The sequence below is a fragment of the Artibeus jamaicensis genome, unplaced genomic scaffold, assembly GCF_021234435.1.
Source record: "Artibeus jamaicensis isolate MK-2021 breed Jamaican fruit bat unplaced genomic scaffold, CSHL_Jam_final contig_548, whole genome shotgun sequence".
Taxonomy (NCBI): Eukaryota; Metazoa; Chordata; class Mammalia; order Chiroptera; family Phyllostomidae; genus Artibeus; species Artibeus jamaicensis.
In genome coordinates, this window is record NW_026521883.1 from 22126500 (window position 1) to 22151876 (window position 25377).

At 40.2% G+C, this 25377-nt stretch overlaps 1 protein-coding gene across 2 annotated transcripts in view; it reads left to right on the plus strand.

Moving 5' to 3' along the window:
* Nucleotides 1–24705, plus strand: part of SHC4 (SHC adaptor protein 4) — a 104141-nt gene extending 79436 nt beyond the window's left edge. Inside the window, exons 10-12 of one of the 2 annotated variants that reach the window (XM_037156484.2) lie at nt 4475–4654; nt 15496–15749; nt 22410–24705. In XM_037156484.2, coding sequence (XP_037012379.2) covers nt 4475–4654; nt 15496–15749; nt 22410–22565 — 590 coding nt within the window. In that variant the 3' untranslated portion in view covers nt 22566–24705. The remainder of the gene's footprint in view (nt 1–4474; nt 4655–15495; nt 15750–22409) is intronic. The other variant, XM_053670121.1, reaches the window with a different exon arrangement.
* Nucleotides 24706–25377: the final 672 nt, after the last annotated feature.

The window sequence follows — 25377 nt, forward strand, 5'->3', positions numbered from 1 at the left end:
GACTCCAGGTGTCCTGTCTTGGGGCCCACCTGCGACTGCTCGGGCATACGTGTCAACAGTGATCTGATACTGTCGACCAGTGAGCAAATTCGTAGCAGCTGCTAGAATAGCAAATAGATATTTTATGTTTTTTCCCAGAGATTCATACATAAGCATTTGAGAGGCACCTATACAAATATTTTCAATAAGGTTTCGCTTTTTCCTCCCAAGACATTTCCTCCCAAACTTGAATTCCAAAAGCAATAGGCTTCTGGTTGTTGAAGGAGTTAATGGTATTTATTGCCAGCTGTATAAAAATATCCCTGTCCTTAGTAACAAATTCCCTCATGGAAAAAATAATTAGCAAAATAGAATAACGTTTCCCAGCTTTCAAGTTAAAATGGAAATGTTGGTATTTTTAATCAAAAAGATGTTAAATTCCCACAAACCCTAAGGCCTCACACTTAAAAACATTGGTACTTACAATATATACACTGTGCGTGTATTTATTTTCGGCCACAAATCTTCTCTTAGGCTGGTTGGGTGTGTTCTCAGAGTAATGCTTGGCACAAAGAACTTTTGGAAGGCGTAATGGGTGGCGTGTGTGGGTAAGCCTCATCCACCAGACACTTCACCCTGGAAAGATTTTAAATTTGGGTACAGGGCGAGATATCTCTTTTTTATTTTTTAAATTTAAGACAAGACGGTTGACTTAAATATAATGGCACATTTGAAAAAAAAAGACAAATACCATATGATCTCACCTTTAACAGGAAGCTAAATAACAAAACAAACAAGCAAGCAGAAAAAAAAAATCAAAGACACTGAAATAGAGACCAAGGGGACAGTGACCAGAGTGGAGAGGGAAGGGAATTTTAAGGGGAAAAAGGGGGAGGGATTTGGAGGAACAAATAGGAAGGACACAGGGACGAAAACTAAGGGGGGTGGAAATGGGAGGGAGGTAGGGAGCAAGGGGCGGGGAGGCTGGGACGGGAGAAATAGACAAAAAAACTGTACTTGAAAAATAACTAAATAAAATTAATTTAAAAAAAAAGAAAAAAAAAAAAAAAGAAGGACAGTTTTCGAGACAGACCGGGTGTCAACACTGGCGCTCTTGTGCAGCCCCTGGGACGGCAGGCTTCATGTGGTCAGCTCCCGTCGGACCCTGCGAGGAGCAGGCCGGTCAGCGCCTGGTGCTGAAGGCTGGCTCCGGGTCTTTAGAACATGCAGGGGTCGGAATGGCGAGACACTCGTCATCTCTGCACTCAGCCGGCACGTTTTCCTTCTGGGCATCTGCTTTCTACCAGGCATTGCAGCTGACGAAGATACATGGATGAGTCGATTCTAGTCTCTCCTCGAGGACTCGGGGTTTGTAGTCTCCAGGGCAAGACAGACAAGTAAACAGAATCTACAGCGTGTCAGAGGCCGGCACCTTGCCCAGCCTGGGGACTTAGGGGAAGCCTTCCTGAGGAGGTGGATCAGAGAAGAATCTTTTTTTTTAATCCTTACCCAAAGATACATTTATTGATTTTAAAGAGAGGAGAAGGGAGAGAGAGACAGACAGACATTGACTGGTTGCCTCCCAATGTGCCCTCACTGGGGATTGAACCTACAACCTAGTTATGTGCCCTGATTGAGAATGGAACCTGCAGCCTTTTGGTGTACAGACGGTACTCCTACCAACTGAGCCACCTGGCCAGGGCAAAGCAGAATCTTAACAGATAAGTAGAAGTTAGGTAAAGAAAGGAATGGGGAGGATATTACAGCCACAGATATGCATCAGGTGCAGAGGTGCAGTATCAATGAATAAATACACAACTGAGCATTGATAGGAAGTATTTACTGAATGGCTACTGCAGGCAGGCACCATGCCAGGGGTGTCGGAGTCATCTTCACCGGGGGCCACATCAGCTTCATGGCTGCCCTCAAAGGGCTGAATGTAGAGCTCCTTGCCCCTAGTTAAGGTGTAGTTATATTTATACAGTCCTAAAATTACATTCGGCCCTTTGAAGGCAACCATGAGGCTGATATGGCCCCCAGTGAAAATGAGTTTGACACCCCTACACTATGCTCAGTGGGTTCTCACCACATTCTTTCATTTAATCCTCGCAACTGTATTTTAAGCTAGGCACCCCCATTTTACATATATGAAAACTGACACTTAGGTTAAGTAACATGCCTCAGACCACACAAATAACACAGGGTTCTGAAGTCAGGTTCATGTTAATTTAGAAGCACACTGCTTGCAAACTCTTCAGATCATACTCCACTTTCAGTAAATTTTTATAAGCAGGCACTCCTAAATAAATGATAATTCAATTATGTATAAGTTATCAATATATACACTAATGCATATATTATAAAACATACAAAAATGGAAAGTTTTAAAGTTAATGATAAATATTTTTTTAAAGTCTTGCTAATTTGTGAAAGTAAGTTTAGTTTAAATTAGATAATACATTTCATAAAGTAACTTAACCAAGCAAATGGGAACTGTCCTATGTTGTAAAATGCTGCAAACAGATGAGATGCCTAGTCAACCCTTCCTCCGTAGAAAACCCGGTCCTTTCTCAGGGTATCCCGTAAACAGATTATGATATGCCATAGGTGACAAGGGACGCTGTCAGACGGACGAGGTGGGAAGGAGGACCAGGTGGTGAGAACCACTGTGTTCTGATTGGGATTCTTCTACTGGCTGTTCCGGGTTGCCATTCTATGCGTTACAGGAATCATTGCACCATGTGAAATTCGATATGAGGTCAGTCCTGTTTGGACCACGTGGAAGGGGTTTTGTAACTGAAACAATAGAAGGACAGATGTTGCCTTATGGCGAGACAATGGAATGTCAATGCCACCACTTCACGTGAAGCCTCCTGGTCATCCTGTAGTACATATGACCACAACTGTTAATGTACTAGTTACAACAGAAAAGCAGAACTATTCCGTCCTGGCATTCTCAGGACAGAACCATCTGGATGGTACAAAGCACTTTAACTACCTGCCACCCGTTAGTGAAATATGGTGCTAATATCCATTCATCCAGTAACTGTTGGTGCCATTTTATGTGCCAGGCATGTGCTAGGAGCAGGAATCTGCAGCCACAAACAAGAGAGACAGGATCCCTGTCTCCATGGAACGTGCAGTCTAGATGTAGCACACATGTTAAAAAAGTAACATAAGCAACAGAACTTACTGTGCTTGTGACACGGGCTTCAAAGGTCAAGCACAAACTGCTCGGAAAGCAGAGGGACAGTCTAATCTGAGAAGGTGAGAGAAGGCTCTCTTGAGAAAGTGATGTTTAAACTGATACCTGAAGGGTGAGGATGATGGAAAAGGGGAGAGAAGAGCGTGTCAATCATAGAAGATGGCCTCATGGTGGAGATCATACTGCAGGAAGGCCAGCGTGAGCCTGGCACACACTGGGGAGGAGCAGAGTCACAAGGAAAGGTGCGTGGCCAGGAGTAGGGCCTAGGGCTTGTTGATGATCTTGAGCTTTATTTGAAGATGCAATGGAAAGGAATTAAAGGGTTTTTAACCCCTGAGAAATATGATCAAATTTTCAGTTCTAAAATAGTCATTTTTTCCCCTAGCTGTTGTGACTCAGTGGATTGAGTGCTAGCCTGCAAACTGAAAGGTCGCTGGTTCAATTCCCAGTCAGGGCACATGCCTAGGTTTCAGACCAGGTCCCCAGTTGGGGCGATGCGAGAGGCAACCGGTCAGTGTATCTCTCACATGTTGATGTTTTCCTCTCTTTCTTCCTCCCTGCCCCTCTGTCTAAAAAGGTTGCCCCCCAGGGGTGTGTATGGAAGGCAACCAATAGATGTTTCTCCCTCGATATCTATGTTTCTTGTCCTCTTTTCCTCCCTTCCCCTCTCTCTAAAATAAAATGTAAAGCAGTCATTTTGGCCATAATATGTAGAAAGTGGAGGAGGAGGGGACAGTAAGGGGGGAGGAGGAGATAACCTGAAGACTGAATGCTTGTTAAATAACAGAGTGAACCTCAGGAGTCGCTGCAAGGCTGAGCTGGGCAGGACAAAACTTTGGGCACAAAGAGAAGAGAGACTTCCCACTCTTAATCATTTAAAATCAAGTATTCAGTTTTTTGACAAGGAGTGTAAATGATTGATATTCAAGTTCCATGGGGAGTGCGTGTTTTCTTGCTTCCTGGACTGCAGCTTGGGGCAGTGTTGGCCGGGGGTTGGTGCTGTTTGCTGGGCAGTTGGCCTTTTCCTGCCAGGCTGTTCTTCTTCGGGATCTTCTGGCCCTTGTTCTGTCTGTTGTTGAAGCAGTGGGGCAGGGAGACCAAGGAGAGGGGGCTTTCCCTCAAAGACCAGAGCTTCTCTTATTTTTACACATCAAATCTAAAGGTCAATATTCGATCCTTGTAGGGGTTGGGGGTGGCTTTTTGCTTCCTATCAATTCTAGACTCAAAGATGATTTTATTTATTATTTACAAAGCAAAACATCATGCACTGATCACGACCAATCACTACAGGTAATGCCCATGAGAGAGGGGTGCAGCCCCAAAGAGACACCTCACTGCTGAAGCACACATGTCGAGTGGATCTCTTCGACGACCCCTGCTACATTAATACGCAGGCTCTTCAAAGCACACTCAGTACCGCCCGAAACCAAAGCTCAGCTCACCCGACAGGCAGCCCGTGGCACTGTGAGAGTAAGTAGCAGCTTTCTGTCTGTTTAGTTTCTTGTGGGTGCTATACAAATGGCCACGAACCTGTTCCTGCCAACTGGGTGTCTTAAAATAACAGGTATTTATTGTTCCATAATAACAGGTATTTATTGTTTCATATTGATTTAGGATTTCCAGCCTCCTAAAGGGTCTCAGATCTCCCTCTTCTTTCCCATGTAAGACAACAGTATCTGAATTTAGGGTCCACTTAAATCCAGGAAGATCTCATCTCAAGATCATTAATGACATCTGCAATTACCCTGTTCCCAAATTAGGTCACATTCCCAGATATGGGGAGTTAGGATTTGAACCTATCCTTTTGGGGTTACTGTTCAACTAACTACACTGTACAGAAGACTCATTTTCAGGGAACTAAAAGGATTTTTTTTTACCTCAATCCCCCACCACAATAACTGCTAATAACAGTTATTAACAGAACTTGGTGGCAATGTTAATGGATTTCAGGGTTTGGGGACTTGGACTTTGAACAATCTTTGCAAGTACCTTAAATTGACTCCCAGATTTTGGTTCCTACTCTGCTCTTACTGAAGGAAGGATGACTGTCAAAGCCAGGAGATACTTGCGAAATTGTTTGTTTGCATGAGGACCAATGGCCATGATTTCAGTTCTGTTTATTGATGGTGTTAATTTTATTCTTTTCAAAACCCCTTGTTAAGTCTTTTATATAGACTAAAATAAGAAGGCTCCTTTTAAAGACCATATTCTGTGAGTAAAAACAATAAGATCTTACTTAATCTTAAAATATATCACTTGCTTGCCAAATTGCTTCCAGGGATAAATGCAGAAACAGGAATGTAAGTAAATAAAAGGAATAACAAGCCAAAGCCTACGATCACCTGAAAAATAAATAAACAAAACATGCTTTTCATAACATATTGAAGCATGTTGGATTCAGAGATTGGCTAAGATGTCATATTTGGTTAATTACAAAGATGGAGAACCTGTCACTGAACAAGTCTTTTCACCAGCCCAGGAAGCCTTGCCAGAACTGCCAAGAGCAACTTTACACCTAGTGTGGCCAGACAGCAAGATGAAATTTAAAAGGAGATTTTGCTGAGCCTTGCCTTAGGCAGATCACCCTAACTGTCCAGACTAAGAAACAAAGGTCCCTGTTGCCAGCCAGGTGGCAAATGGGCCATCTTGCCAGGTTTCTAAGGTCACTTTTGGCTCCCAAACATCCCTGTAAGGTTCTCTGGAAGTAGATGCTGGGTTGGGGCTTTATTGGGATCTTTATTGGGACCCAGGATTCCAGTGCAGGAAACTAAAGCCTCAAATCCTCTGGCTGAAAAAAATGTGTAGGGATTGCAGCAGCAAGAGAAACTCCCAGCCTCACAGGAGAATTTGTTGGAGAGACCCCCTAGGTCCTAGAGTGTACACAAGCTCACCCACCTGGAAATCAGCACCAGAAGGGCCCAATTTGCTTGTGGGTAGTGGGGGAAGTGACTGAAAGCCAACTGAGAGCAGAGCAAGCAACATTGTTCCCTCTAGGACCCCTCCCCCGTATACAGTGCCACAATGTAGTCACATGGGTGGCCCCACCCTGGTGAATATCTAATACACAACAGGTACACTGAGACAAAGAAATAGGGCCCAAATGAAAGAATAGATCAAAGCTCCAGAAAAATGCAACTAAGCAATGAAGAGATAGCCAACCTATCAGATGCAGAGTATTTTTTATTTTATTTTATTTTTAATTTTTTTGTTTTTTTTATTTTATTGATTATGCCATTACAGTTGTTCTATTCCCCCCTTCCTTCCCCTCCACCCTGCACCCCCTGCCCCCACCATTCCCCCCTTTAGTTTATGACCATGTGTCTCACATTCTTTAGATTCTATATTTCCCATACTATTCTTGCCCCCCCAACTATTTTCTACCTACCATCTATGCTACTTATTTTCTGTACCTTCTCCCCCCTTCTCCTCCTCCCACTCCCTTGTTGCTAACCCTCCATGAGATCTTCATTTCTGTGTTTCCGCTCCTGATCTAGCTGTCCTTTTAGTTTGCAGATTAAGAAACACTGGTAATCAGAATGCTCACAGAATGGGTTGAGTATGATCACAAAATAGAGGAAAAAGTAAAGGCTATTAAAAGTTAAATAGAGAAAAATATGCAGGGAACCAACAGTGAAAGGAAGGAAACAGGGACCCAAATCAACAATTTGGAGCAGAAGGAAGAAATAATCGACCAGAACAAAATGAAGAAAGAAGAATTCAAAAAGATGAGGGAGAGGTTTAGGAACCTCTTGGACAACTATAAACATTCTAATATCTGAATCATAGGGGTGCCAGAAGAAGGGGAAGAGCAAGAAATTGAAAACTTATTTGAAAAAATATTGAAAGAGAACTTCCCCAATCTGGCAAAGGACTTCCAAGATGTCCAGGAAACTCAGAGAGTCCCAGAGAAATTGGACCCAAGGAAGCACACACCAAGGCACATCATAGTTACATTATCCAAGATTAAAGATAAGGAGAGAATCTTAAAAGCAGCAAAAGAACAGGAAACAGCCACCTCCAAAGGAGTTCCCATAAGACCATCAGCTGATTTCTCAAAAGAATCCTAACAGGCAAGAAGGGGTTGGAAAGAAATATTCCAAGTCAGGACAGACAAAGACCTACTAGAACAGGAACAGAATCACAGAAATGGAGATCACATGGAGGATTATCAGCGGGGGAGTGGGAGGGAGAGAGATTGGGAAAAGGTACAGGGAATAAGTAGCATAAATGATAGCTACAAAATAGACAGGGGGAGGTTAATAATAGTATAGGAAATGTAGAAGCCAAAGAACTTATGTGTACAACCCATGGACATGAACTAAAGGGGGGAATGCAGATGGAAGGGGGTGTGGAGGGCAGAGGGGAATAAAGGGGGAGAAATGGGATAACTGTAATAGCATAATCAATAAAATATATTAAAAAAAAGAAATATGGCCCAAATTAGGTGATCTGATTTACTCCATTCTCAGCTGCTATTTCTTTATAATCGAGTCTTTAAGGTGAAAAATGTTCATAACTCAAGCAAAGAAACTTTGCCTTTCGTCATAAACAGTTTAATAATGTGAAGAGGCAAAATTAATCCATAACATCATTCCTGCCATTGGTGGAAAGTAAGTAAGTCCTGCAATATCCAAAACAGTAATGTCCGTGTGCGCCTTCACTGACTCTAGCCTTCTTTGTCATCCTTTTCTGCACTCCCTGACTTAGTGGAAAGAAGTTTAATAACTTAGGTCTCTAGTAGTGTTTCAGTCTTTATTTCTTACTAGGCTTTAATATATGATTGCTCTCGTTGGTTTCTTGCTACCCACCTCAAGATTAATTTTAGCCTATCATTACTCCCTCCAAAAATTGAAATCTGGCTCCAATAGTATAAATAATGTTGACTTAAGAAAATTTAGTACAGATAGAGTAGGGATAACTTTGTACATACTTTTCTGCAAAATATCTTAAATAAACTCCTAATGTTTTCTTCTATTCCTGTATAGCTTATTTAGGCATACTTAGCCTCTCTTATCATGGAATTTAGTCATGTGTCCATACCTAGCTTCAAAGGGGCTAAAAAAGTTATTGTAGCTGCATGCCCATGAACCCAGCTAAACTATCATGTAATGAAAGGGAGAGTAGACATTGGTGAACAATGGTCTCTGCTACCTTTCTGCCACACAAATATTCATGAGCTCTTCTTTTCACGTAGAACATATTTGCCATTTCCCAAAGGAAGACACTGCAAATACTCCATATGATTACAGCATCCAGATTAAAAGTCCATGACATTTGAGTGATGTGAATCCTCTCCATCAAGATTGGATAGGGATTCCTATAATTTAACAAGCTGTCTGCCCTCCTCCACAACCAGTAAGATAAACGCAGTACAAACTAACGTTTACAGAAGGGAAGCATGCAGAACACACAGTGGTTGCTGGTTTCTGGTGATTACCAACTCCTGCCAGGCAGTAAATGTGCAGGCCCCCTGAGCTGGAAATAGGAGAAGGTGATTTACTTGGACTCTGGTTCTGCTTCGGGAGAGGACCTCTTTGTCTGTTGTTATCCGCGGGCTGAAACTGTGCCTTCTGGGATATTCCTCCCTGTGTACATTTAAAGTAGATGTTGGAGAATATGTCTTTCCTGGGGGCTTCACAACTTTTACAGCCTGTTTCTTGTTGGATGGGCTTGAAAGATTGGGGTTTGCTTTGGAAGCCAAACAGCCAGAGACCAGAAGAGATTGTTATTTCTTTGGCAATGAAGTTTACCAAGAAACTTAGTAGGATTTTGCATTATTCACTGAAGAGTCAGTTCTGCATGAAATTTCCAAAATATTTCTTTATTATCCCTATTGCCTGAAGGATGACATCTTTCTTTGTTGTTACCGATATTTTCTATCTTGTCTCTTCTTTTTTTGATCAGTGCTCATTGAGATTTATTAATTTAATTCATCTTACCAGTGTTTCACAGGTTTTGCTTTCTTTTTCTCCATTTTTTTCTTGTTTTCTGTTGTATTGATTTCAATTTTTATCTATATCTTCCTTCTATTTTTTACTATATGTCCCTTCTATTTGCTTTGGATTAAATCTTTCTGTTCTTTTTACAACTTCTGCATTTTCTTCTTTATTGTTTTATTTCCATAATAAAATATTTATTCCACTTGAGCTTTATATTTTATATGAGGTGGACAGGGGTCCAACAATGTTATCTCTGTAAAGGATTTAATTGTCAAAGCACCATTGACTACATAATCTCCTTTTTTTAATGCCAATCTCTATATACTAGATTTCTTTGGTATGTGAATATGTTTCTGAGCCTTTTATATAGGTCCTTATTTTTTCTATTGGCCCATTTGTTCTATAACACTATAGTAATTATATATGGTAATTAGTATGGCTTTGTAACATAATAAACATGTAATTCTTTCTGTACATTACAGATAATTTTTCTGAGTAGCACCTCAGCCCTTCATTTATGCTTAACATTTTATGTTAACATCTTTTACTACCAACTTTTAGATATCTTGTTTTCTAAAAAATTATTTATTTTCATAAACAGGGGAAGGGAGATAGAAAGAGAGGTAGAGAAACACTGATGTGTGGGAAAAACATTAGTTGGTTGCCTCTTGCATGCCCCCAACTGGGAACCCGGCCTGCAACCCAGGCCTGTGCCATGACAGGGAATTGAATCGGCAACCTTCTGGTTCACAGGCCAATGCTTAATCCACTGAGCCACACCAGCCAGAGCTAGACATCTTATAGAGTGAACGTATTTTCCCCTCAATAATGCAGATAAATTAGTATTTTATAATTTTCATGTGCCCAGTAATCTACAATAATATACAGTTGATTATGGGTTTTGGGACTTCCAGCCAAGGTGGAGGAATAGTTAGATATACTTTACCTCCTTGCACAACCAAAAGAAGAACAACACACATTTAAAAACAAAAAATAACCAGAACCGCCAGAGAACAAAGCTGCGTGGAAGTCCAACAACCAAGAAGTTAAAGAAGAAACATTCATCCAGACTGATAGGAGAGGTGGAGACAGGTAGCTAGGGTACAGAGGATGCATGACAAGACAGAGGCTGGTGGAATGAGTAGTCCCACATTTGTGTGCAGATAAACTTGGAGGAACAACTAGGGAGCGAGAGAGACAGAGTAACCTAGGGTTCTAGCGTGGGAAAATAAAGCTTTAAAACCTCTAACTGAAAAAACCTGTGGGGGTTAAGGTGGCAGGAGAAACTCCCAGCCTTACAGGAGAGCTTTTTGGGGAGACCCACAGGGTCCTAGAATGTACACAAACCCACCCACCTGAGAATCAGCACCTGAAGGGCCTAATTGGCTTTTGGGTAGTGGGAGAAGAGACTGAAAGCCAGCAAAAGCTGAGCAAGTGGTACTATTCCCTAACAAACCTCTCCCCCACATACAGCACTACAACACAACCAAGTGGGTTGCCCTACCCTGGCCAATACCTAAGGCTCCGTGCCTTACAACATAACAGGTGTGCCAAGACAAAGAAATAGTGCCCAAATGAAAGAACAGATCAAAGCTCCAGAAAAAAATACAACTAAGCAATGAAGAGATAGACAACCTATCAGATGCAGAGTTCAAAACACTCGTCAATATGCTCACAGAAATGGTTGAGTATAGTCACAAAATAAAGGAAGAAATGAAGACTGTGAAAAGTGAAATAAAGGAAAATGTCCAGGAAACCAACAGTGAAAGGAAGGAAACAGGAACTCAAATCAACAGTTTGGAGCAGAAGGAAGAAATAATCAACCAACCAGAAATGAACAAAGAAACAATTTTAAAAAGATGAAGGGGAGGCTTAGGAAGCTCTTGGACTACTATAAATGTTCTAATATCTGAATCATAGGGGTGCCAGAAGAAAGGGAAGAGCAAGAAATTGAAAACTTATTTGAAAAAATACTGAAAGAGAACTTCCCCAATCTGGCAAAAGAAATAGACTTCTAGGAAATCCAGGAAGCTCAGAGAGTCCTAAAGCATTTGGACCCAAGGAATAATACACAAAGACACATCATAATTACATTAGCCAAGATTAAAGATAAGGAGAGAATCTTAAAAGCAGCAAGAGTAAGGGAGACAGTTACCTACCAAGGAGTTCCCATGAGACTAGCAGCTGATTTCTCAAAAGAAACATTGCTAGCAAGAAGGGGCTGCAAAGAAGTATTAGAAGTCAGGAGAGGCGAGGAGCTACATCCAAGATTACTCTATCCAGCAAAGCTATCATTTAGAATGGAAGGGCAGATAAAGTGCTTCCCCGATAAGGTCAAGTTAAAGGAGTTCATCATCACTAAGGCCTTATTATGTGAAATGTTAAAGGGACTTATCTAAGAAAAAGGTGATAAAAATATGAACAATAAAATGACAACAAACTCACAACTATCAATAATGAAACCTAAAAAAACAAAAATGAACTAAGCTAACAAGTAGAACAGGAACAGATTCACAGAAATAGAGATTATATAGAGGGCTATCAGCAGGAAAGGAGAAGGGGGAGAATTGGGGAAAAGGTAAAGGGAACTAAGAAGCATAGTTGGTAGGTACAAAATAGACATGGGGAGGTTAAGAATAGTATGGGGAATGGAGAAGCCAAAGAACTTATATGTATGACCCATGGACATGGACTAAGGTGGGGGAATGATGGTGGGAGGGGGGTACAGGGTGGAGGGGAATAAAGGGGAGAAAAATGGGAGAATTATAATAGCACAATCAATAAAATATACTTTTTTAAAAAGGAGGCTCTCTATCTCTCTCCCTGGAAGACAGAAAGCCCCCCACTTTTCACAGCTGGATGTTCTCTGGGTTCCTTTCCTGCTCTGATGCTATAGGCTAGAGAGCCAGCTTGGGGTTTAGACCCCACACTTCTCAAGGGGAGACCCCCAGCCACTGAAGTATTCTTCTGGTGCTTTAGCTGCCACCCATGGGAGCCCAGCCAGTCCTCTCATGTCAGCTTCACACTCCGTACCAGTCACATTGTGGTCATCTATCCATGGTTATAAGGCTTCTCTCCAGCTATAGTCCAGTTGGTTATCTGGGATGGTTTCTCTACAATTTAGTTGTAATTCCAGTTTGGTCCTGGGAGGAGGTCAGTGTAGCTTCCACTTACTCTTCTGCCATCTTGGATGTACTTGATCTGAATGCTGCCTTAACAATTCACATTGGTTTTCTTTCTTTAAATGTCTCATCTTTCCTTTGTCATTGGTACTATTTGCAATGGTTTATTCTAGATTTTATTTTACTCTGTTTCTTAAGCTATATTATCCTTCTCAGAGGTTTTGCCCATCAGATGCTTATGGGTGTGGATATTCATATCTGTCTTGTGCTTTCCTACAGTTTTGCTTGTAAACAATTTGTCTCCAGTTGCTAATGGGAACTCTAAGATGACATGATTACTTTCTTCATGGTTCTTACCACTTTTGTCTTTTTTGCTTTTAGTTAAATCTAGAATGGCTTTCCCTGTTGCTTCTTTAACCTTCTCTACTTCTGAGAAAATGTCAAGTCAATAATTTACTGTATTTTGCCATGTATAATGGTCACTCATGTTCTTTGCCCAAACTTTTAGGAAAAATATTTTTCATTTTAACTTTAATTCAATTTATTTAATTCAATTTAATATAATTTATTTATATTTAGATACTTGCTTTTTTGCATTATAAAGGAATTTTAGCATTTATTTGTGAACATATGGATATCATTATCATTATTGTTTTCTAGAGTTACACTTTTACTGCATAAGCAAATAAAAGAATTAAGACATTTATATAGATATATGGAATTAGTATTAACCATGTATAATGTTCATCCTTATTTTTCCCTCAGAACTTTGGACAAAAACATGCACATTATACATGGCAAAATATGACATTAAATATTATGTGGGTATTACATGTAATAACTGTATTTCAGTTATGCTTATCTTTTCAGTTACCTTTCTGTAAGGAAAGGACTAAGATAATACATAATGCACCACCGTGTTAAGAGTGGTTATCTTTGGTGACAAGACCATAGGTAATTAATTTTCTTTGTTTTTCCAAGATTTAAAAGAATTAGCATTTGTAACTTTTTAAATGAAAACAAAGATTTACGCAAGCCTGTGAGGTATTCTCTTTTAGTAGAATTAGATTTTCAGCCAATGTTTGGATGGCTGAAATCTAGTCACAGCGTGTCTTGTCCTTTTGCTAATTTGGGGAACTGTGTTAGGAAAACATTGTCCAGACCCTTGGCTGGCCCATGATCTGTTACCTCTTTTCAAGATGATATAATGTCTCCTATTCTTTCGTTGTGTCCTTGTCTAAAAGCTCCCCATCATAATATCAGAATAAACCAAAAGCCATCATGCTCTAAGAGGTGTGTGCCCCCACACACGCATGTTCCTCCGTCACACGCAAACACTTTCTCTCTCCCTTACATAAACACACATAGCCACTCATCAGAAGTTCCCCGTTATGCCTGAAAGCAGGCAGCACTAAGACCAACTACAAGTGTTATTTATCAAATCTAGACGCATTACTTCAGGCTTTTTCCAGCAATTATAGAAAGACTTGATTGTAGGGGAGAATATTTATAGACACTAGATATAGACTAAAGGTATTTTTAAAAGATATATTTGTGAATGCTGCAGTATAACTGTGCTATGTGGAAAGAAGTTCTTAAGCAGGGACAAAACTATAACCTATTAACAGGAAAACTGGATTATGTTGCAGAGCATTGCTTTCCTGTATCAGTGACTTCACAGGACTGTCATGTGTAAGTTGTAAACTCTGAATCCAGTGGGTTTCTTATTTGCAAGACCCTTGCACAAGGACATGTAAACAGCCCTTTGAATTTATAAAGGTGAAAGGTAATAATATTTTTTGCAAAAGGTCCTTTGCCCTTGACAAGACAAAGTCTGATTTCTGTGTTATTTTTTTTGGGTAAGTTTTCCATGATAAACATGACTTTTACCTGGGTTTAGACATAAGAGTTTTGTTTTTACTTCTGGAGATGCTGTATGTCATCCCGATAGCCCTGTTATCTTCTAAGGACCTTTGTGAGTACTACAGAAGTAGAGTGGCCAGGCCAGTTGTGAAAATGGAAAGATTTTCACATCCAAGGCAAGGAAGGGCTTTAGAACGTGGTGATCAATAACCTAGCATTGAAGTCTTATCTCATTTCAAATCTCAGATCTACGACATAGGAGCAGTGTGACTTTGACTAAGCCATTTAATGTTTTTTAAAGATCCATTTCCTTGCCTATCTAATTTTGAGAGTCAAACAAAGTGACATATGAAAGCATTGAGCAGTATTTGTCATACTTAATAAATGGGAAGTATACAACAATGATTGTCACTGAGTATCACTAGTATTATTAATTTTTTTTATTTTTTTAAAAGATTTTATTTATTTATCTTTAGAAGGGAAGGAAAGGAGAGAGGGAGAGAAACATCAGTGTATGGTTGCCTTTTGTGTGTCCCCTGCTGGGAACTGGCCTGCAGGGAACTGGCCTGCAACCCAGGCATGTGCCCTGACTGGGAATCGAACCGCGATTGTCTGGTTCGCAGGCCCGCGCTCAATCCACTGAGCTACACCAGGCAGGGCCTCACTAGTATTATTAAGTGCTACCTGAATGTACCTTGTCATCCCCCCAGTGCTCTCAACTCTGGATAACATTTACTCTGCAGAGCCTTGGGGAGCTGTTCAGCCCATGCCTTCCTGTGTTTTGCCTTCTTTTACTCGAGTGACTCTGTTTTGTCCAGGCAAGTGAATGATACAAACAGCAGAGTAGTCCTTTACTAGGAATACTGTGAGGTTCAGCATAGGTTTGAAGTATTTGGTTAGAAACATCTCTGAAGCAGATTAGTAATTTGGTTTACTTTTAAAGTTAAGTGCTAAAAAATTGTCACAGCCCAAAATAGGCATTTCAAAGAGCTTGGGAAAGTCTTAGAAGTTATCTATAATCCAAATAAAGCATAAGCCTCATTCTCTTCAACATACAGCCCCTGGGATCTAAGGAGCCTCTGGCCACTGTTATAAAAGCAGTTCTCATGGGTCAGTTCCATGTCTCATCTGAAAGAAAAACTCCTGCACCTGGATAAGCTTTTCATTTCCTGGTAACAGAAGCCAAAGGCAATGTTTGGATCTACCATTAAATTAGAGGCTGTTGGAAGTTCAGAACACAAAAACCCGATTTGTTCCAGCAATAGCATTATTTAAATAATGCCCGGCACATAGTAGGGCCTCAAGTTATTTGAGTGAATAAATGATTGAATAAATGGATGGATGAGGAGGTGACTTGGTGATGTCTCTTTTTGTATTTTGACTTCAGAAGCACCAGAAACTGTTCAGCCAGGTGCCACAGCGCAGCCTGCCAGCTCACTTTCTTTGCCGCACATTAATCAGCAGCTGCGGGATGAAGACTGCTACCATGGCAAGTTGAGCAGGAAGGCAGCAGAGAGCCTCTTAGTAAAGGATGGGGACTTTTTGGTTCGAGAGAGTGCAACATCTCCTGGCCAATATGTGCTGAGTGGACTACAGGGAGGCCAGGCCAAACATCTTCTTCTGGTGGATCCTGAAGGCAAGGTATTACTGACTTCTCATTATAGTCTTTACAGGATGTCGTGAATACTCTGAATGATAGACCCCAAACCTGATGCTGTTACAAACAGCAGAGTAGTCCTTTACTAGTAGTCCTCAGTGTTCAAGGCTAAGGGTTTACTTCTTCTTGAACCCTCCAGCTGGAGCAGCAAATCCTAAATAGAGGTTAGTGGAGGGGTTTGAGTGGGAGCCAACCTGGGGGTATCAAGTAGGGCACAACCTCTTTCTGCCCCTCTCAATTCAATTCAGTGAATTAAATGAGTACTTACATGGAAGTACAGGGATTCACAGTTGGCTGTTGCTCAGTGTTGCATACTTTGTCCTTCCTGTCAGGGTGCTTATAATTTCATAAAATAGATGCTTAAAGAATTGTATGGATGAATGGCATAAGGATGGTTAACTGAAGCATAATGGTGTTTCTCAGGATAGAGGAGTGCTGTAGATGAAGCAAACTAAAATGCTTCTTACAGGGTCTGACATGTAAAATGAACCTTGAAAGAGGGCAGAATCTTACAACAGGGGGACATTTGGAGTGTAGGAAAGGAACCACAGGAGCAGACAGAGCAGTGGAATGGCATTCAGCTGCTAAAAGATGTGTGACTGGGGCAAAGGATGCCTGCAGACAGAAATGATCTGCGGCTAAGAAAAACAAAATGGTAATAGTAAATTCTTATCAGTAATTACTTTAAGTGTAAATAGTTTAAGCTCTCCAGTCAAAAGCTATAGAACAGTTCAATGGATAAAAAAGAAGACTTAACTGTATGCTTTCTGTAAGAGGCTCAGTGTAGATTTTAGGCCACATATAGGTTGAAAATGAAAGGATAAATAAGGATATTCCATGCAAATGATAACCAAAAGAGAGCGGGGCGGGGGGGAGGCCATATTTATATCAGACAAAATAGACTTTTAGTCAAAAACTGTCAAATGAGACAAGGAATGACATTATATAATGATAAAACAATTAATTCACTAGAAAGATATGACAGTTATCAATATATATGCACCTAACATGAGCGCACCCGAACTACTAGACAAACTATACTAGTAGGGAATTTTAATATCCCAGTTTCAATAATGGATAGAACATCTACATAGAAGATCAGCAAAGAAACCAAAGACTTGAACAACACTATAGACCAAATGAAACCAATATATAGAACATTCTACCCAAAGCAGCAGAATACACATTCTTCTCAAGCACCCTTGGGACATTAATGTTAGGCCACAAAACCTGGGATAGATTATATGTTAGATCACAAGATAATTCTTACTAAATTAAAAAAATTATTGATTGATTTGAGGGAGAGAGAGAAAAGGAGAAAGAGAAACACTGATGTGTTATTCCACTTATTTAGGCATTCATTGGGTGATACTTGTATGTGCCCTGAACGGGGATAAAACCCACAACCTTAGAGAATTGGGACAATGCTCTAAGCAACTAAGCTACCCAATTAGGGCAATCTTAATAAGTTTAAGAAGACTAAAATCCTACAAAGTAACTTTTCCAATCACAGTGGGATGAAACTAGAAATTAATGATGGAAAGAAAATTTTAATTTTTACAAATATGTCTAAGTTAAACAACATACTCTTGAATAACCAATGAGTCAAAGAAGAATTGAAAAGAGAAGTTTGAAAATATCTGGAGACAAACTAAAATGAAAACACGGCATCCCTAAAAGTATGGGATGCAGCAAAAGCAATATGAAGGAAAGTTGATAGTGATAAATGCCTACATTAAAAAAAAAACAAAGGCCTCAAATAACCTCATTTTACACATCAAGGAACTAGAAAAAGAAAGCAAACTAAGCCTAAAATTAGCAGAAGAAAGGAAATAATTCAGATTCAAGCAGAAATAAATGAAAGAGAATAATAACAAAACAATGGAAAAGAATTTACAAAACTATGAGTTGGTTTTTTGAAAGGCAAACAAAATTGACAAGACTTTAGCTTGGTTAGCTGAGAGAACCAGAGGGAAGACCCAAGTAAATAAAATAAGAACTGAAAGAGGAAACATTACAACTGATGGCAATTTGCAACAGCATGGATGAATCTTGAGAGTATCATGCTAAGTAAAATAAGTCAAATGGAAGCAAATAAGAACTGTATGATTTAACTTACATGTAGGCTATAAGACAAAAAGCAACAAATGAACAAACAACTGATGCCATCTAAATTTAATCATTATGAGGGACTACCAAGAACAATTATATGCCAAGAAACTAGATAACTTAGAAGAAATGGATAAATTGTAAAAACACAGTCCACTGAGATGGAATTATAAAGAAACAGAAAATCTTGACAGATGAATTACTAAAAAGGAGATTGAAACATTCATCAAAAACTTTCCAATAATGGAAAATCCATGACCAGATGGCATATTTGTGGATTCTATCAAACATTTAAGGAAGACTTCATGCCAGTCCTTCTAAGTGGAAGAGGAAGAGGAGGAAACACTTTCAAACTCCTTTCATGGGGCTAGCATTACCCTAATATTTATTTATTTAAAATTATTTAATTAATTTATTTTTAAAGAGAGGGGATGGGAAGGAGAAAGTGCGAGAGAAACATCAATGTGTGGTTGCCTCTCATGTGTCCCCTACTGGGGACCTGGTCTGCAACCCAGGCATGTGCCCTGACTGGGAATCGAACCAGTGACCCTTTGCTTCACAGGCCCATGCTCAATCCACTGAGCTACACCAGCCAGGGCCTGATATTTAAAAAGTAAGAAAAGATACTACAAAAAAAGAAAACTACAGGGTAGTATCCATGATAAATATAGATGCAAAATTCTTCAACAAAATACTGGCAAACTCAGTTCAACAGTGTAGTTAGATTTATCCCTAGATCGCAAGGATGGCTTAGCATATGAAAATCAACATGACATATCACATTAGTAGCATGAAGGATAAAAATCACAAGATAAACTCAATAGAGGAAGAAAAATTATTTGACACAATTCAGTACCCTTTCATGATTAAAAAATACTCAACAAAGACCAGTAAAGGCTATAACATAATACCCACAACTAATATCACATTCAACAATGAAAAACTAAAAGCTTTTCCTCTAATATCAGGAACAAGGCAAGGATGCCCACTCTTACCTCTTTTTTTTTTTTTTTAAATTATAGTATTAGAAGCACTACCCAGAGCAATTAGACAAGAAAAATAAAGTGATCTTAGATGACATGTTACTGTATGAAGAAAACCCTAAAGATTCCATAAAAAACTTAGAACTAATAAACAATTTCAGCAAAGTTACATAATACAAAATCAGCATACAACAACCAGTTGGATTTCTGTACACTAAGAGAAATCATGAAAGGAAACTAAGGAAACAGTGCCATTTACATTAGCATTGAAAAAAGCTAAAATACTTAACAATGAATTTAACCAAGGATGCAACAGACTTATACACCGAAAACTACAAAATATTGCTGAAAGAAATTAAAGAAGATACAAGTAAATGGAAAGATGACCCATGTTATGGATTGGAAGATTTAATATTGTTAAAATGTCTGTACTATCCAAAACAATCTATAGATTTAATGCAGTCTGTATTAAAATCCCAATACTTTTTTTTACAGAAATAGAAAAGCAATGCTGAAATTCATTTTAAACCACAGAAGACCCCCCCAAAACCACAATAATCTTGAGAAAGAAGGCCAATGCTAGAGACGTCACACTTACTGATTTCACACCATATTACAAAGCTATAGTGATGAAAACAGTATCATACTGACATAAAGACAGACACAGAGACCAGTGGAACAGGATAGAGAGCCGAGAAATAAACCTATGTATATGTGGTCACATAATCTTTGACAAGGTTGCCAAGAATACACAATGGAGAAAAGACAGTCTCTTCAACAAAGGTGTTGGAAACACTGGATATCCACATGCAAAAGAATGAAATCAGGCCTTTATCTTTATACCATACACAAAAATCAGCTTAAAATAGGTCAAAAACTTAACTGTGACACCTGAAACTCTAAAAATATGATGAGAAAGCATAAGGGAAATGTTTGGTTTTGGTCATAACATTGGTCTTGGCAGTGATTTCTTGGATATGACACCCAAAACACAGAAAACAAATGCAAAAGATAACAAATGGCACTAAAAAGTTTCTACACAGCACAGGAAACAGTCAACAGAGTGAAAAGGCAACCAACAGAATGAGAGAAAATATTTGCAAGCCATATGTCTGATAAGGGATTAATTTTCAAAATACATAAGGAACTCCCACAACTCAATAGCAAAAGCAAAACAAAAATACAAGTAACCTGATTTAAAAATAGCAGACAACTAGAGTAGACATTTATCCAAAGAAGATGTGCAAATGCCCAACAGGTATATCATCAACCACACTGTCATTAGAGAAATGCAAATCAAGTTCATGGTAAAAGATCATCTCACATCTGTTGGGATGGCCATTTGGCCAAACCCAGGAAAGAGCAAGTGCCGGTGTGCAGAGTGGAGCGCCCGTGCACTGCCAATGGGAGTGTAAAGTGGTGCAGCGGCTGTGGGAAACAGTGTGTAGTTTCCTCAGAAATAAAAAACCAAAACTCCTGTATGATTCCAATATCCCACTTCTGAGTATTTACCCAAAAGACTAACCCCAGGGGAATGGCCTTTCCGGGGAGCAGTCAGACCACACAACATTTGTCAGTTAGGTTCTCCTTTTTATATGGGTGTGGCTCGTGTTACCCCAAACAACAACAGTAACATCAAAGGTCACCATAGCAGATATAATAATAACAAAACATTTGAAATACTGTGCAAATTCCCAAAATGTTACACAGAGATATGAAATAAGCAAATGCTGTTGGAAAAATGGTGGTAGAATTGTTTGACACAGGATTGCCGCAAAACTTCAGGGTATAAAAAGTGCAATATGTGTAAAGCTCGGGGAAGTGCAGTAAAATGAGATTTTTCTGTACAGTTTACACTTACAATTTTGTTCAGAGGGTAATCTGTCACCTGTTTGTCACCACACACACCCATAAAGCCTATGTGGCTGGAGTCACAGCCGCTAATGTCTGCAGGGCCTGGTGAGCATGTTAAGTGTGTAAAGCTGGGCAAGTAATGGGGTGAGCGTCGGGGGTGGAGGGCTGTACCGCAATGGAAAGTGCAGGTCCTGTGTAAGGGGGAACGTCACAACTCGGCTCCAGTCAGTTGCTGCTGTTTGGAGTAGGGGCCAGTAGAGCCAGATTTGATTTTTCCAAAGAAACCACAAAACCAGATTGTATATGAAATGTCCCCATTTTTCACTTAAAAACTTATTGGGCACCTTCCACCTTACTTCCCAGGAAACTAAAACATCTCCTGGGGTGTTTGGACAGAGTGGTTAGTTTATAATCCTTGACCCAGGAAAATTAATTTGGCATTTGTATGCAGGACTAGTTAGAGAGCAGGGAAAGACCAGGGATGGAAGAAGTAATTAGGGAATTCTAGGTGAGAACAAGTGGAAGTTTGAACCAGGTGGAGGCAGGGGAATACAGAGGAGGGGCCAGACTGAGATACTGAGAACACAGGCGGGCAGGACCGATCCACCGATTTGACTTGGGTCGGGGACGAGACGGAAGAGACAAAACCTCCCCCAGGTGTGGAGCCTTTTGACGATAAGTTGGAGACATCATGCCCTTTTTCTTTCAATTCTCCAGTGTGTATTTTTTAAGAATAGGGATGTTCTCTTACATAGCCATAGTACATTGACCGAAATCAAGAAATTAAAACGTTGATACAATAGCATTATGTTACTCACAGTCCATATTGAAATTTGGTCAGTTATTCCAATAAGTGTGTGTGTTTAATATTCTGAACACCAATACCTAGACAGAACTCAAAGAATCCCTTGTTGAGAGTTAGTAGAATTATATAACACCTGACTGCACACGTTCTCTGTCCTGGGCAGTTCCCAGACGCCTCCAAACGGGTGTGTTAGGGCAGGCCACTGAGCCAGTGGGGCCATAATGGAAACCAGTGTTTCATGCCCAGGCCTAGAGTGAGGATATGATAATCCTAGGGAGGAAGTTCTCAGGAGAAGGCAGGCATATGGCAACTGAGTGTCTTTGGCATATGGACCAGAAGTTCTGTGTAATGAGTATTTATGAATCACAACCAGGAAGTCTGCAGGAAGGAGACACAGATACCAATTAGAAAGGTCTGAGGCTTCTCGGAGGACCTCCTCCAAGAAGGATTTGTGTTGAGTCTCCACAGAGAGGTGGGAATTTTCCAGAAGGGCCTCCTTCCTACATAGACGGGATATTACGAAAACACTCTACTTGATGGGTTTTGATTATAATTCTGAGATTCATGCTTGTATGCAACCCGCTTAAATATTTCCAGGAATGGTGACATGAATATATCCAACAGTAATGTGGGAAAGGAGTTGATTGCAAATTTGGATTGGGTGACAAGTGCTTATCATTTTCCTAACTGGGAGGGATACTAGCTTTAAAAGGTTTTGGGGGATGAAAAAATTGTTTGTTAAAGATACAAGCTTAAAAAGTACCTTTTCCTCCTCCCTCTCTCTCTCTCCTTTCTCTCCCTCTCCCTCCCTCTCTTCCCTTCTCTCCCTCCCCTTCTCTCCCTCCTTCTCTCTTGTCTCTCCCTTTCTAAATCCTTTCATCTTCCTTTTCAAGGTGAGGACCAAGGATCACATATTTGATAATGTTGGCCACCTCATCAGATACCACATGGATAATAGTTTGCCAATCATCTCTTCTGGAAGTGAAGTAAACCTTAAACAACCAGTGAGAAAAGATAATATTCCAGGACTTTTGCATTTAAGCAAATGATAATATGAAATACCATCATGCTGATAATTCAAGAAAATTCATTTTGTGGTAGGACACAAGGATACTTCAAATGTGGTTTCTAGATGAAATGGAACCCAAACTATGAAGTGCATCTTTTCAAGACCATCATGTACTAACAAAAGTTGATCATCAGAAAAGGGGAAGAGGATTGGTCCATTTGAAAACAAATTATACATATGCACGGATGTCACTTTGTAAGGCCATATTGCATTAATAACAAGCTAAAAGCACAATTAAAATTTCACATGCTAAAGACAACTTCAATGAACTGCTAGGGCAGTGGTATGTGCCTTTTAACTTGATAATTTGGGGACATTTTCATATTGGGGAGATTAGTTACGAGTCTTCATGTTCTATAACTACAGAACCATTTGCCAAAAAATGTTTTTCATTGTTACAAAAATTAGAAGCAATTTGCTTGACTTTATTGTATTTTCTGTTCAGTAGCACTTTCACTGCAATGTTAAAATAAATTTGACATTGAATTTGGGCTGTGTCTGCTAATGGAATCAAGTCAGAAGCCACTGGAAGCATTGGTCTGTTTCATCGGCCTGTCCCATTTGCTGGCTGAAGGGTCACGGCCCAAGGTGTTTGGCCCAGTGTTTCTGTTTTTGCTACTTGGACTGTATGCAGCAGGTGACAAGCTGAAGAGGCCAGATCTGTCAGCCCTTTCTGATTCCATCATATTTCTTCCTCTTTCCCACCAAAATTGCTAGAGTACGGGGATTTAAAAGATGGAAAACAAACCAGTGTTCTTCATATTTAGTACCCAAACTGGTTCTATTACTATTGAAAATACTGAATTTATTTGAAACTATGTGGAGATAGCCTCCTGGTTGGCTGCGATGGAGTGATACTCCCTCACCTACATGAATCCATAGCACCTTTTCTAGAATATAACCATACAAAACACAGAAGGGAGAAACAGGAAATGAAACATTTGGAAAGGTCTGCCACATGGAGATGCACCGGCACACCCGGCTCAGTGAAGCCTTCTGTGGGGAGAGAAGCCTGGGCTCGCTGTCGGCTGTGTCACGGTGCGCAGGGTGCTGACACTGTCTGCACTGCAGCTTCCTTGTCCATCAGACGAGAGAGCTGGGCTGGGCGGATTCAGGGCCCATGTCAGCCCTAACGTAAGATGGCTCTGTAAACAGCAACATTTCCGTTTAGTAGGGGTCAGTGTTGATTACCAGTCTGTATAGTTACGCTGAAAATGTCAGTGTTTTCCTTTAATCTGTGTTTGTGCTCAAAATGAATGGCACAACTGAGATCAGCGTTCAGGTAGTGGACACCGCAAGTCTTTCGGTCAAAAACGTTGACACTTTGGAAGAATATAAGTGAACATGGTAGAAATGGGTTTGGTTGTTTTGAGCAGCAGAAACCGCTTCAGCCCTTTGCTTGCCTTTGCGCACAGAGATAGGCCACGACTGTAGAGTGCTTTTTATCCGGAGCTGCCTAGACGACAACCAGCCTTAACTCCACTTCATTCTGGCTCTGTACATACAACTTAACATTTGTAACCGTCATATATTTGCTACGTTTTAAATAGGGTATGGGAATCTTCTTTTGGATAGGAGTAATCAGAAATCTAGCATACTGAACTCTAATATTTTTATGAAAAGGTTTATGATTTATTTCTTCTGCTATTGATTTCTTAGACAGGTCTGCTTCCTTTTGTACAACTAGGAAATAGTGTTTTTTTCATCAATTTTGCATATACTTCAGGAGAGGGATAGATCATAGAAGCTCATGGGTGATCTGATCACCTTTATCAGAGACAGAAGAGGCTGTGGTTTCAGTCTGGCTGAATGGTGGTAACTGGGGGCAAGAAAGAGTTCCTGATGCAGATAGATTCAGGGAGTGTAAATGCCGAGAGCAGTGCATTGCAGATGGGCGATATTTGGCTGTATTGTATAGTACTTGGATGAGCAAATACTGCACTTACAAATGCCGCAGACCCAGTTAGAACAAAAAGAAACAACAAGGGAATTGTTTGATTGCATGCTGTTTTAATGACACACTCTTATCTTCATTGGTCTTAAAGTGGAACTCAATTTGCCTATAAATACCTGTAAATGACTTTTCAAAAAAATAAAGAGTATTACTTTGTGACAATCGACAGTATGTGTCTGCTGTTTGGGTTTGGGAAAGTTTGTCATCTGTAGGATGCGTCAGAGTCCTGACAGGAAACAGATGGCTCCCTTAAGTTGAGTAACTTGATATTTTATAAAGGGACTCTGTTTCACGGAGGTGTGGGCAGAGTGGGACACCACAGGGGAGGACGCGGTGCGGGCGTGAGGGTGAGAGGAGGACAGTCACAGAGGGTGAGCGAGCTGTGTGGAAGGGCTGCTTTTCAGGAGCCACGGTCTACGGTGGAGGGACTCAGCCAGCCGCGCCGACTCCCAGAGTGGGATGCGGGCTGTTGGGCGAATGGTGCTGGAGCAACTGGACGTCTAGTCAAAAGAACGGACCTCACACTTCGCATGAACGCAAACTCAAATGCATTATGGACTTGAATGTAAAATGTAAAACTATGAAACTTTAATAAAGGAAAACATAGGGGCCAAACATGTCTTCAGGATATAGGGCTAGGCAAAGAGTTCTTAGACTTTACACAATCCATTTTTAAAAAGCTGGTATATCGCACCTTATGAAAACTACAAATTTTTGCTCTCTGAGAGACTGACTGCTCAGAGGATGTAAGACAAGCAATAGACTGGGTGAGAATATTTGCAAACCACGTGTCTGAAAAAGGGCTAATATCTAGAATATATTTTAAAAACTTAAAAAT